Source organism: Pelodiscus sinensis, chromosome 15, assembly GCF_049634645.1.
Source record: "Pelodiscus sinensis isolate JC-2024 chromosome 15, ASM4963464v1, whole genome shotgun sequence".
NCBI lineage: Eukaryota > Metazoa > Chordata > Testudines > Trionychidae > Pelodiscus > Pelodiscus sinensis.
In genome coordinates, this window is record NC_134725.1 from 18660800 (window position 1) to 18674996 (window position 14197).

Here is a 14197-nt window from a genome sequence, read left to right on the forward strand (position 1 = left end):
GCACAAAAGCATGGACATAAGCTATTAGCACATTATGGTGTGAAGCCAGGAGTGTCACAATAGGAAGTAATAAAACCAATCTCATTACCATGGCCCCTGCTATGTAGTGATTTATAATGCATTCCCCCCCCCCCCCTTGGTAATGAAGCCTAAACCACCCAATAAGCTATAGGTAAGTAACAAAAGTGGGAGACTCTTCATCCTAGTGCTCTAGGAGTTTCATCCAGGAGAAAGTGCTTTCCACAGCACAAGCCTTGTGTTGAGCAGGCCATGTGTCACCACTTCTCATCAGGATTGGCAAAAGCTTACTGGATTTGTGGGCCCACACTTGCTAACCACTGCTTCCTGTGTAGGTCTTCATTATTATGGGTCAGTTCCAAATCAGGCCCTTTTATGATGTGCTGGATACACAGCACTGCTCCAAGAGATGTGTGGGGAACCCGTTGGTGGCAAAGAAAGGTGCTGCTGACTCTGTGCCATTTACTCTACTCTCTGTCAGAGACATTCCTGAGAACATAGCTAGGGAACTCCTCTATGGGACCTTTCAAGTTATGCCGATGGGTGAACTGGCACTTGGCTAGCTCCAGAAGCAGGAGAGGGTGGCTTAGGGCCCCCTATTTTCCCACCCCTCCCAGGATCTTGCACTAAGCAGCTTGGCCTAACATGGTATCTGACTCTGTAGAAGTAGGAACTTGACTTGGTACAGCTATTTCTTCAATAGACAGCAGCCAAACTTACAGCTGTAGTGGGCTCCTGAATCTTGGCAGCCCCACCAAAGTTAGCACTTGGTTTTTTCAGTGACCACAGCGTAGTGTCCTAGGCTGTAATTTTCTCCCTAGTTTCCCCCATCAGTATGTGGAATAAATTTTATGTGCACCAGGCATGTGTGGATGTACACCACCAATAGAAAAATATGCTGCCAGTTGTGAGCACTTTACTAATCAGTTAGGCAGCATTTGAATCTCTTCTGGCCAGCCACTGGGAATTTAACTCACAGGGGACACTGTTGGGCTATACTGGGACTGTTTCCTGGAGACAGAGCTCTGTGGGATGACTTGATTCCCTTAAGGAAAAATTATTCCTCACTTCATCACAGCCCTAGCTAAGAACATAAGAACGGCCATACTGGGTCAGATCAAAGGTCCATCTAGCCCAGTAGCCTGTCTACCGACAGTGGCCAGCACCAGGTGCCCCAGAGAGGGTGGACCGAATACAATGATCAAGCGATTTGTCTCCTGCCATCCCTCTCCAGCCTCTGACAAACAGAGGCCAAAGACACCATTTTATCCCCTGGCTAATAGCCTTTTATGGACCTAACCTCCATGAAATTATCTAGCTTCTCTTTAAACTCTATCATAGTCCTAGCATTCACAGCCTCCTCTGGCAAGGAGTTCCACAGGTTGACTACACGCTGTGTGGTAACAGAGATTCCCTCCTGGTCAACATTAAGCTTGTATCCACTGTTGTGCTCGCTTCCTCCACAAAAACACACTAGAAACTCTTTTTTCCAGCCCTCGCCCCTTTGTAAACCTGATCTCCAGTTGTCATGGTGCAGGAGCCTGGAGCAAATGGCAGGGAGGAGTTTACATATTTAATCTCGGGGCCAGACTGAATATCTTGGCAGGGGTCTCTGGAGTGGCTTGATTTACTGATTTCTCTCTCACACTGCTGCTTTCCTGCCTCTGCATTCAAACCCTACTAGAATGCCTTGTGCTCCCTTCATTCACATCCCACGTCTGAAATGAAGCCCATACCTAGTTGGGTAAACAACAGGTAGGTTGTAGGGGGAGGAATTGGAAGGGACAGGTAAGGACACACATCCTGAAAGGTCCCAGTATGGTAGTGGCTAGCTATAGTTACCATACATGGGCCCCGCCCCAATATATTTCTGTAAGAGGGCACTTCTTGCAGGTGAGACCACCGCCTGCAACATTCTTTAACTGTAGCTTGACTGATGCTAGGATTGATCAGCAGCACCATTTTAAAGCAGAGGGCTTCCTGGTTTGGTCTAGGGCTGGTTGGAAGAGCTGCTCATGCTGGAGGCCATTCTGATGTATAAGACAGCTTTGTGAATCCCTCTCTCTCTCAGTGTCAGGGAAAGGCTTGGGAGAAAGGAGCAGAACAATAGTAATGAAATGTACAGGATTAAATTATTTTATTGCTACATACTCTGTGTAAATCTTGGCTGGGGTGAGGTGGTCAGTTGCTCCCGTTAACAGGCCTGATATTTTGCCTCTTAGTATAAACACCACATACTACGAACTGGGAGGGGGGAGGAGAGAAAAGAGAGGAGGTGGTCTTCTACTTCTCAATAGCAAGAAGCCCTACAAAGTAGTCAAAAATACTAAGCAGGAAACAAGGAAAAAGAATAATTAGCTGCAGTAATTCCAAGCATCCAGTTCCATTCCTTCCAATCTGAGAGGATGGATTCTGCTTAGAATACAACACACAATCTGCTTCTCAAAACACCCCTCTAATTTTTGTTTGGCCTATTATAAAGGGAGGTCATTTGCCCAACCTGGATTCTGATCCAGATATTTGAACATCCTCAAAGCATGGATGTTGAGATCTAGTGTTCTGTTTTTGGACTTTTCCCTGGGTAGATCATTTAAGTTTATTGGCCCTGTCTCTTCTCCCTGGGTGTTTCCTATAGCCTTCCCTTTTTGCCATTCTCCCACCTAATCTCTCCCTGCTTTGGAACAGTCTTCTCAGAAAAGCCTTGCAACATTTGGCTAGTTATTTGCAGTAATCTTTTGATGAGACTCCTTTGGTAAATACAATACTTTGATAAAAATAACCAGGGACAGATTGACACCAAAGTGACCTGGGATCTTTCTTTACACATTTCAAATAGGCTACAAAGATAATTTCATTGCTAAATGATGCTGATTTTTTTAAAAGAATCTTTTCATATACAAAAAAGAATACACAAGGTCAAAACCCAAGCAATATAAAACTCTTCTGTGTTAACAGCCTAGTTAAAAGTGTCTCTACTGCTTGGTAGAATACATATGAAAAGAGCACCATTGTTAGAATATACAGTAAAACTATGTATCTGGTTTTAGTCTTTATGCTTTTATATCTACATGAAGAAAGAACCCATATTCATAGATGGATCTCTTGACCACCGAAGCATCTAAGACCCCCACATAAAAGTAAAGAACCAATGACTGTAATCTTATTTTGCTCTAAACAACTTTACCTTTCTTAGAACCCAGACATAACAGCTTTATGCGTGAGTGGGATGGGAAAGGGAAGCAAATTAGTGCATGTATCACCCAAACTGTCAGCAGCTTCAGGCATCAGTCTTTCCCTGAATCAATAGCCCTCCTGCATACCACTTCATGCGGTTTTGGCAATCTATCGTCTGCCCAATTATATGCATATATATGTATGTATATATATTTATTTATATGTATTTGTCAAATTGTATTACACTCAAGAAGATACAAAGCTCTTTATGCTTGCTTTTTTCGTTTTTTAATTTTGTGCAAAAAATTAGACGTTTACTATTACAGTAATATTTTTCTTTTTTTGTTGTGGATTTTTTTCATTTTAAATTACAAATGAAACGGCAGGCACTGAAAACTCAAAATTAAGTTTGCTTGATTCAAAAATATGCTTTCTAGTCAGACTGCATTTAAGAACTTGTAGATGTAAACATGGCAACCAAATGACAATGTAACTAAACAAAGTAAGTAAAAGGCATCCATCCAATGGTGAGAGAGAGAGATTTGATTCTTGTTATCATCCTTCTCTCTCACCGGACCAAAACCCAAAAGAAATCAATGATTTGCATTTAATACAGATCATCACCAGATAGCACTGTGTAAAATGTGACCATGTGGGGAAAAAATTCACCCTTATGCTGAGAGTCTACTTATGTCCTATCAGGCGGCTTTGAGTAGACCCTCTGCAAGTGGCTGAATTTTACCCTAAGTGCGAAACCTGAAAATGAAAACCAAAAAAACAACACAACAAAGCCAGGATGATGACTTCTTTAAAATATATATATATATATCAGTCCCCTTTGTAGCACTTTTCATCAACCTCTACAGCCCAAGACATGCATGGATCCAACAACAACTGAGTCTATCATCAAAAATACAAGGGGCCAACCCATCTGAAGATTACAGTGTGTTCTAATGGGAACTCTCTAATGAGGAAGCTTCCATTCCTCCCCATCTGTTAACAGCTACAGGGAAAAATATGTTAAATATTAAATCACCATCCACCCATCATCAATACTTACAGGGGGGAAAAAAGCAACTCCTTTCCTGCAGTCATCATGAGCAACAAAAATGAAATTTCAACTAACTCCATTTCTCAGCACAGAGTTCTGAATTGGGACAGTGAAACAAACCTTCAACACACTGTTTACATATGTGGAAGTAAAAACAGAACCATTACAGAAGTCAAAATGCAGAAGTATTTTACACCAGATTAGAATGATAATACAGCACAGTGTGATATCGCTTATTCTAATAGCAGATTATACAGCTTGCATCAACTTCACTGTCTACGTTCCAGTTCGTTCAACCAGCATAAATATTTTTTTCTCCTTTCATTAAAATCCAACAAACTCACTCAACATTCCTGCTTTTCTTGTGAAAAAAGAGTAAAACCTCAAAACCAAAAAACCCCAAACTCCCTAAAATAAAATTCTTTTAAAAATTAAATTCACAGTTCAAAAATAACCTCCCCCCCAAAAATCAAACACAAATGAAAAGTGCTAATTTCCTTTAGACTATACTTAAGATATATTTCAAATATTTTGCAGTTCTTCTTTCACTTGCAAATCTGTCCTCTTTCCAACCACGTGACCGTCTCTTCTCATACTTGACACCATCCTCATTTAAGAGTCATCTAAGAACCTAACCAGTTAGATGTAAGCTTGGATTTTTTCTTCGTTGAGGGAGTGGGAAGCACAGGGAGGTGGCTGCTTCTGGTGGGAATGTAATAGAGGTTTAAAAAGCAAACTGTCTTGCTGTAAGGCATGGTGTTCCAGGATTGGCTGATGGCAGTTGTCCGTTTTCTCCCCACACCCTCCCAGAATCTGCAGACTGTTCACGGATGCAGCGCCCTCCGAATCTGAATGGCAGTGGTGATTAATGATGAGATCCTGTTTGTTGGTTCAAATTGTTTTTTTCCCCGCAGTTTAAAAAAAGAAAAAAGTAGTTGGACTTTAGCCCTGGAAAATAAAGCCATCACTGATTAATATATGAAATAATGCACCTTTGATGACCTCAAGCACTCACAGTATGAGCTCAGGTAGCATGACACTCCCCATATGAACCCCAGTATCACAATTCCTTTAAAAGCAGAAATTAGCAGGAAAGAAAAGTCCAAATCCATAAGTTTAAAAAGGAATCCTCACCCACCCTCAGTCCTTTCTTCACTCTGAAGGAACAACCCTCAAACGTGGGACAATTGTGTCCTGTCAAAGCTTTAAATGTCAATCTTTGGAGCAGGATCCATGACTTCTTACTGCACTTGGCCCTGTGGGGTGCTGATCCCGGGGTCTGAGTACCACAATAATACAAATCATCAATCTATGGTAACCACAGAGCCCCGAGGATTTCACATATGTAGTAGCTAGATGGGGGTGAATTACCAGGGCAGAGCCCAGAGGAATCAGATGTGAGAACTCATCTTGTTCTCCTTACCACAGAGACTTCCATCTCCTTTCAATGAGAATTTTTCTTAAGTAAGGATTTCATGGTCAGGGCATCTCCCCCACCCTTCCCCGCTACCCATTGATAATACACCAGACTGGAAGTACTGTCCTAAAGGACACCAGGACGTGGCTTTTCACTCTTAGGCTATGTCTAGACTACATCCCTCTTTCGAAAGAGGGATGTAAATTAGACAGATCAAAATTGTAAATGAAGCCAGGATTTGAAATTCCCATGCTTCATTTGCATAATCGCATCATGGCGTTTTTTTAAAAAACGCTATTTCGAAAGTGAAATCCCGGCTTCATTTGCAATTTCAATATGTCTAATTTACATCCCTCTTTTGAAAGAGTGATGTAGTTTAGACGTATCGATAGAGAGCTGGGCTCAAATCTTTAATCAAATGAGCAGGAATCTGCTGCCCATATCCCAGTCCCCTACAGGCAGGGGTGCCGACAGCCTATGCAGGCTCCTGTGTAAGGTGTGGGCGGGGGTTTGATGCCACACGCCTAGAAGGGACAAGGCCTCAGGCAGAAGGGACAGGACTACATTCCTCGCTGCTTCCTTCCCCCTCCGCCCTCCCACACCAGTACTCCACACCGTCCGGAATGTGGTGCTCCTCCTCCCCGCCTAGCCCTCAGAGCTGCCCAGAGCGCACCACATGGCATTCTGGCTGTGATTCAAAGGGCCTGAGGCTCTGGCTACCACCATTATCATAGCAGCAGCTGGAAACCCTCGGCCCCTTTGGACTGCTGGACCCCAGGGTAACTGCTTTCTTGCCCCTTCATCCCCAATCAGTGGGCCTGCCTGTAGGTCTGCATCACTAAGTTAGCACACAGTTTGCTGTTCTCTTGTCAAGCATGACTCTGGACTTACACAGTAAGAGCACTGCAGAGAAAGAGTGAGGTGCGATGACAAACAGTCTACTCATGCTACTACGCCTCACACCTTCTTATGTGTGTAATGCCTCTGCACACTTTTAAATAGAAATAGGAGTTTTGCCTTCCCCGTCACTTTAAGGTCTGAGAAAAGAAACAAAGTGAATCTAAAATTTGAGACTATGCAAGGTTTTAGATGTAAAGTCACCAGGAGAATGCAAAGAGTAGAGAAGTGCAGCATCACCACGGGCTGGTTACATTGCAAAGTTCATGTCTGCTTTTTAAAAACCATTCTCCTGCTGTTTTACAAAGCCCTGCAAATTCATCTACATAAACCTTTTCTCATTCCCCAATGCTTATTTCATCTGTTACCATGAGTAATTTATGCCAAGACAGAGCAGGTCTTCAGAGATGGAAAAATTGCTCTTTGAAACCAGCATCCAGAGGGGGTCAAGCAAAGCAGCCTATTAGAAGTTTTAATTTTTTAAGCAAGTGCTTCTTCTGCAGGCCAGCATAAAGCCAGCAAAAAGTGCCAAACTAACAGCCCTAAGAACTGAACTCCACAGACCCAATACTGGCAGAGGATAGACAGTGGCAGTGCTGGATCCCACAGCTGGTCAGCAATTTAAGACCAGAAGAGGGACAGTTAGGAGCCAAAAGGACTATTTATGCAGTAGGAGAGCCAGAGAGACAACATGGGCGAGGTAATATATTTTATTGCTCCAACCTCCGCTGGAGAGAGTCAAGTTTTCTAGCCACACTGAGTTCTTCAAGTTTGAAAGCACTGTCCACCTAGCTAAGGCCAGATCTACACTGGGGTGGGGGTAGGAGAGATCAACTTAAGGTATGCAACTCCAGATACATAAATAACGCCAAGTTTGGTTCTGTCTCTACAGCAGGAGGTTGACGTAAGAAACTCCCATTGACTTCCCTTACTCCTTGCAAGTGAAGAGTACCAGTGCTGAAAGGGTGGGGGCCCCTCAGCGTTTGATTTAGTGGGTCTTTACTACACCCGCTAAACTGAACTGCGGAAGATTGATCGCCAGAGCACCCATATTCCAATAAGTGGAGATGTGGTCTGACAAAGGCCTTATATGGGTCTATTACAGGCTGCAGAGGCCAGAGATTTCTAGCCCATCCCACTAAGGGAAACAAAAATGAGTCATGAACTCTGATCCTTCCTATTGTACTGCACTCCTCTCATGACTGGTTTGCTTCTTACTGATAAATGTGATTTCCAAGTAAAGGACTGCTTTGCTTCAGCACTGAGCAATGGGTGCTCACCACCTCGGGAAGTCAGGCTTTCAGGGCCTATAAGATATTGGTAAGAAGAAGTTGCAGAGTGTAATCCTCATGGTTACTAAAGATCAGTGCTTTTTTTTGTATTAAAAAAAAAGTGCCGGTACTAGGGATTTAGTCAACAGCCAGCCACTCAGTCTGTAGTACTACAAATAATGCAGAATCTGACCAGCTGCCAGGAGGTGTAACATGGATAACAGCAGTTGTGGGCAAAAGCCTCTCAGAGGGCTGAATCCAGCCTTTGATGTCACCCACAAGGCAGTTCTTGTGTGTTGTCTGGGGGCTGGAGATACGCCAGTCCTTTCAGCTGCTCCTATTTAAAGGTTTCCTGCCTTCACTGCACCTGCCAGGCAACAAGGAAGGTGTCAGCCCTTAAATAGAAGCAGCTGATAGGGCTCAAGTCCGACCCCACTTCTAGCACGTTGCCTGGGAGCCACCCCGGAAGTGGGAGTCCTTTCAACTGCTTCTATTCAAAGAGCTTGTACCTGCTGAGTGGCTGCCAGGCAACAGGTTAGCAGCAGGGCCAGGAGCTGCGAGCCATGTTATGTAAATTCTAAGCCTCCACCCCAGAACGTTCTGGGAGTAGGCTAGCCCCAGCACCTTCTCCTTTGCTGCAGGTCTCTTCCATTGGCTGGAAGTCAGGGACTCCAGGCCAAACAAAGCTCCCAGGAGGGTAGCTCTCAACCCGCTCCTTCCACCTGAAACCCCACCCCTTTCTGGTCAGCCTGAGACCGCTTCTGAAATTTGTGAAGTGGCTCCCCTTCAAAAATTATTGCCCACCATGGATAACAGACTTGGTAGCAGAAGGAAGATTAGTGGCAGCAGGAGTGGTAAAAGCTGGCACAGTTTTAAGGAGCTTGGCACATACGGAAGATAGAGAACAAGAAGGGTGCAAAAAAAAGCCTTGAACTTTGTAGAGGCAGCAGGAGTTGGGACTTGTGGCTCCCTGTTTATCGTATGACTGACATTCTGCACCCCCTGGAAATTAATTGTGTGCGTGGCTTCCCTTTGGGACAGGACTGTGGAATTCTTAGGAGCCTCAGGGGAGATTCATGAATGTATTTTTTTTCTGAGGGCTCAGACTAAATCTGATAATGAGCTGAGGGGTAGAGGGGAAAAACAGCTGAAAACATTTTAGATCAGTCAGGACAATTCTATTCAATTTAATTCCCGTGGCCTAACAGCAGAAATCGTTCATATTTCTGTGGATAGCACATTGATCAGGACATGAATTCACTGTCTGGTTATTTGACAGGTTATTTTTTAATCAAACAGCAGTGGTTTATAGTGTTTCATTAAAGATACAGAGTACAATATAAACACCCCCTTTTTAGTGCATTTTCCTTTGCCTAAAAAGAACAGGTTAGCAGGCTGCCTCAGAGATTTTGCAGTGAGACAGATCATGCACAATGAGACATAGTAATCACTAGCACCAATTACCATTAAAAGGACCTACCATGCATGCAAATTAGACCCAGGAGTCAACAGGCTGGGGTTTAATTTCACGAGCATCCACCAGATTCACCGAAGCCCTGTTACTCCTGTTAATGTTTTTCCTATTTGTGTCATTCTGCAGCAAACAGGGTGAGGAGTTAAAGGCAAAACAGAGCGGATTAATCAAACACACACAAAATCGGTAAGCTCAAAGGATTGCAAGGGAGAATTAGTGGAGAGAGAAAAACACTGGCAAAGGCATAGCTATTCCATAGGTACTGACAAAAGCATTCGTGGGCTCCAAGGCAGGACTCCACTTCATTGCAATGGTTATTCACAAGTTTTAGCCCGTCATACTATCTCTGAGCCACAGGTGTTAAGAGTGTTTGCCATCCAGAAATCAGCACATATTTCTGTTGTCTGGGGTAATGCAGAGGACACCTAGACTTTGCCCAAGTAAGGGCTGCTTCAACATTACTGGAACCTGAGAGCAGCACTTCAGTGACATAAAACAGACTGTATTTGGGCTGCCCTCCACCTTTACCAGCGAGGTAGCACAGACTGAGGAAGAGATGGGTCCCAATGCTCTGTCTTGCTGCAAGTATCTTCTGCTATGGTCAAGCCAAAGCATTGAACAAGGAACCACCACTTGCCTCAGTGGGTTGCATCTCAACCTTAGGAAAGATGAAGGTGACCTTGGGTTGTACTGTACAGCTCAGTGGGCTGTATTTGGCTAGCCGTGCTTGTCATACAGTAAAGTAATACGCACTTGCTAATTCTCTCTCCTCCTACCCTATTCCTCATTTCCTCCAGAAAAAGCATTTTCTGTCATTCCTGCACCCTAATTTTTACAGCCGTCTCCCCTAGCTGTTCTTTAGCGTCCTGCAGTATATGCTATGACTGTGGAAGGGTGGATTTCAAAGCTTATGCCATTAACCTCAGGTTTAGGCTGGGCCATCTGTTTCCATAGCAGAACAACATCTGTGTCAATCAAATGGTATTTCCAAAGCGGGTCACCAGGATTTAGACACCGGATTCCCGGTAGTGGCTCAATCTTTGTGTAGCATTTTGGAAATTTACCCTGAAACATAACCATAAATAATACAAAGTGAATTGCTCCTAAGCATTTAAGATAGGAATTTCCCAGTTTGATCAGGGATACTGCACAGTGACACAGGAAAGGACAGAAGCAACTGAAGGGAGCACCGACCACTTTCTAAAGCAAAGGTGAGAGCAACCAATGATTTTACTTCATTCTTTACTAGTGACTGCAAAGCATAAATGCAATTAATACTCTATATGTTTTGACCAAAAGGTAATTGTTACCAAATTCCATTATATATAGCACTAGGGGCGCGGGCTTAGGAAATGGATTGTGCACAGACTAATTAGGGAAGCTAGCTTTAAACGACTGTGCCAGCTCCCTTGCAGTACAGCTTTAAGAGTCAGTGAGGTTTCCTAATCCATGCACAGCCATAATCTTCACCCACTTATAGTACTGGATAATGGAAGGTCATATTATAGTAAGACAGGAGGCTGGGCTAGCCCAGAGGGGAAAGAGGTCAGTGTTTCAGTCACATTGCAGCCACATGAAGTAAGATTTCTACTCATTCAGGCTGGCTATTGGAATAGCCAGCTTGCAAGGTCTGGAAGGCTATCACCAGTCAATGGTTTATATTACTGTTGCTAGGTGAGAAGCTTCTGACAAAGGTGAAGGTTTTAAAGGTATAGCTTTTGTACTAAAGAGGAAAAAACTATTTGTGTTTAAATTGTTGACTGCAGTTAGCCTCTACCTTTAGTAGAGAGCAGGGCAATGGCCTGTCTACATTAACATGTGGACACAAACAGTCACCATGCTCTATTCCCATGGTGAGTATTTGTGTCCACGTTAATGTAGACAGGCCATTTCCAGGCAGGTGTCCTACTGGATCAGTCTGTGGAAAGATTTTTCTTTATCTTATTTCTGCAGGCCCATATCTTCAACCCTTTGTTCACTGCCTTTCTCGACATGGAAAGTTCTTCCAACTGCTTGGCTGTTTAACCTGGAGCATCTGGATCTTCTGGTATTTTCATAACACACTGAGGAGGTTTCACAATGGATGCTCAGCGCTCCCTAACACTGAGGGTCCCAACGCCAGCACCCAGGCAGGCAGCAATGTTTTCTGTGTCAAACTCTGGTTTCGTTGTCTGTTTTTTTCCCATGGCTAAAAGACACAGGAGGGAGCACATGGGTTTTTGCAAGATAGGAAGGAGTCTTATGCACCAATGCTTTGCTGGAAGTATAAAGTAACTGCTTATATAAGCTTAATTAAAATTGTGCATTTATAAGCCCCCACTGAGTTCTTTTGACACACAAGTTCCTTGCTGCCTGACACTGGATGGCCTAGTCTATAATGGCATTAAGCAGCCTGTGGAACAGCTGGAAGCTTACTTTTAAAGGCTCTTTCTCCGATGCATCCCCTATATTGTCACCGGTCTTGTATTTGCGTTCCTTGTCCCGGTGATCAATGGTGGAGTACCCATCTGTTGAGGAATGACATGATAATTAGGCAGCAGAAAAACTAGAATAGATCTGGCTGTTTTATATTTTCAAAGAAGGAGAATGAGAGAGATCACATTAAACCAAATACACAGAAATGTGCCTTCTTCATGGGCTGTTGCTCAGAAATTTTATTTTTTAGCCACCTTTCTTTTAAAAAAACCTCCTATTATATCACCGCCTCATTGTCAAATGATGGTATCTCATTAGCAAACAGCAGTTTCCATTCTGGCCTGCTGCAGTATAGTGGTAGGCTGTCCAAGGAAAGCAGCAAGCTGTTACTTCACACCCTCTGACTGATGAACTCCAAATCCAGCTGAAATCTTGTGTTCTGATCTTAACAGCCTGATTAATTGGCCGTGTTCCTTCTCTGAGTAGTATGCAGCATGTTTTCATTCCTTCTGAACTTGACTACAAGCAGCACATGACAATAATTTGGGGACATCCCCTCTGTCATAGGAAGAAAAGCAGCCTGTAGCCTTTTATGAGATCTTGATGCCAACTCTGCTGGACTGAACCTGCCTCTGATTTTGAAGTGGCATCTGGTGGTGATTTTTTTCCCTTGACAGTTGAAAATCAATGTGAATATATGATCAACAAAAAAGAAAGAGGTGGAGGGGGCTTTATGAAGAAATGCTATAATTCACAAAGTGCTTGGATTCATTGTCAGTGGTTATAAATATTAATTTATTTTTTTGGTGCATCAAGTTTCCTTCATTATCAGGGACAAACAGATTTTCCTGCCTGCTTTGACAGCTTTGTAATCTGGACTAAGTGACAGGCAAATTTATGGTTCTTAGTAAGATTTGCATCTCTCCATGTAATTAAAGAATCATTACAGGTTCTACTCCCTGTCAAACTGTATTCTCCAAAAAGATTTTACATAAAACATCAGAATGCTTCATGTCTTGATTTATTGCTTGCATTCATTAGGCCTGCTAAAATCAATCAATCAGTCAGTCTCTCCAGATGTCGGTTTTCTGGGCTACTGCTGAAATTTAAAAAGTGAGCCATTTTAAGCTGCAGAATGAAAAGCTTTATATATGGAGTGACTTCTGGCAAATACAGTTTATAGAGCAGCAGTTCTCAAAATGGGGTTCGCAGGCTGCAATCCAGTTAGTCTTTATACTTGGTTCAGTAAATCAACATAAGCACAAGCCTTGCAGAATGACCAGGCACTCGATATGGTCCATAGGTTCAATTAAGATCAATATAATATAAAAAGAAAATCCGTAATTACACGTATTAAAATGACCAAAGCAGCGTTTCGAGTGCATTTCAGTTGTTTCTTAAGTTAAACCTTGAGATCTAATGCTATAGAGTTTTTCTTCTTTACTTTCAGTTCTCTACTGACAGTTAAGATACCTAGCATCCCTGCTTATACCAGTTACACAAAAAAAAGGCCCAACTGTCCATCCAACCAACATTACGGGGGTAATGTACAATTACACACACACACACACACACACACACACACACACACACGAAAGTCTACCCTACCAAACCTGGCTGTCAACTCAGATACAGCCCTTCAGATTTGAAAATGTACTTAATTATATTTACTTACAAATAACACAGCATTGACAGAGTGTAGCACCTTTCATCAAGAAGGATCTCTAAGCATTTTATTAGCAGGTAATACTACAAAGAGAACTGTTCAGCCACCACCGAAATGCAACAGCATTGGAGATGATACGTGTTTAGTGTGTAACATTTCACAACAGTTTAGTACAGAAGGTAAAGAATACCACGATATACAAATGGGGGGAAAGGTGGTTATTTTTAAGTAGGCAAAAAACTAGTGTTTACTCAATACAACAGCCTTCAGAGTCCTAATCTTAAGCAAAGTGATAAAAATGGTCAGGATTTATGTGAGGCACAAGGCATCTGTACATATGAGCTATAAGGCATGCTCAGTCGGTGAAAGTAAGAGTTGTGGAAAGCAAGTCCCCAGCCCCAACCCCACCCCTTCTGCTATGGCTCTGCCCCCCACAGGAGCCAACCTGCCTCCTCACAGGAAGAGGAGAGGGCGGGTGCGCAGCCCCAGCTTCCTTGGCCCCAGAGCACGGGGAGGGTGGAGGACATGTGGCTTCAGTCTCCCCAACCAGGAAAATAGGGAAGGAAGGTGGCCCCAGCCACCCAGCCCCAAAGTACAAGGAGGGCAGGCAGTGGGCGGCTCCAGTGTCCTGGGCCCACGGCATTGGGGACATAGGATGGTGCATGGCTCCAGCTTCCATGGCCAGGAGCACAGGGAGGGTGGGCATTGAGGGGCAGCAACACTCCATCCCCACAATGTCTACAGTAGATGTTCTGGGGTGAAGTGTTGGTGGGGCCAGGTTGGCAGTCTGGGAAAGCTGCCTTCCCCCACTTAG

General features: G+C 43.5%; 1 protein-coding gene across 17 annotated transcripts in view; it reads right to left on the minus strand.

Moving 5' to 3' along the window:
- Nucleotides 1–109: 109 nt before the first annotated feature.
- The window catches only part of ARVCF (ARVCF delta catenin family member), a 592161-nt gene continuing 578073 nt past the window's right edge, over nucleotides 110–14197 (minus strand). For 16 of the 17 annotated variants that reach the window (XM_075898313.1, XM_075898316.1, XM_075898325.1 and 13 more), the window contains 3 exons: nucleotides 11718–11809; nucleotides 9309–9422; nucleotides 110–5191 (listed from right to left, as the gene is read on the minus strand). In XM_075898313.1, the coding sequence (XP_075754428.1) occupies nucleotides 9321–9422; nucleotides 11718–11809 (194 nt within the window). In that variant the 3' untranslated portion in view covers nucleotides 110–5191; nucleotides 9309–9320. The remainder of the gene's footprint in view (nucleotides 5192–9308; nucleotides 9423–11717; nucleotides 11810–14197) is intronic. The other variant, XM_075898318.1, reaches the window with a different exon arrangement.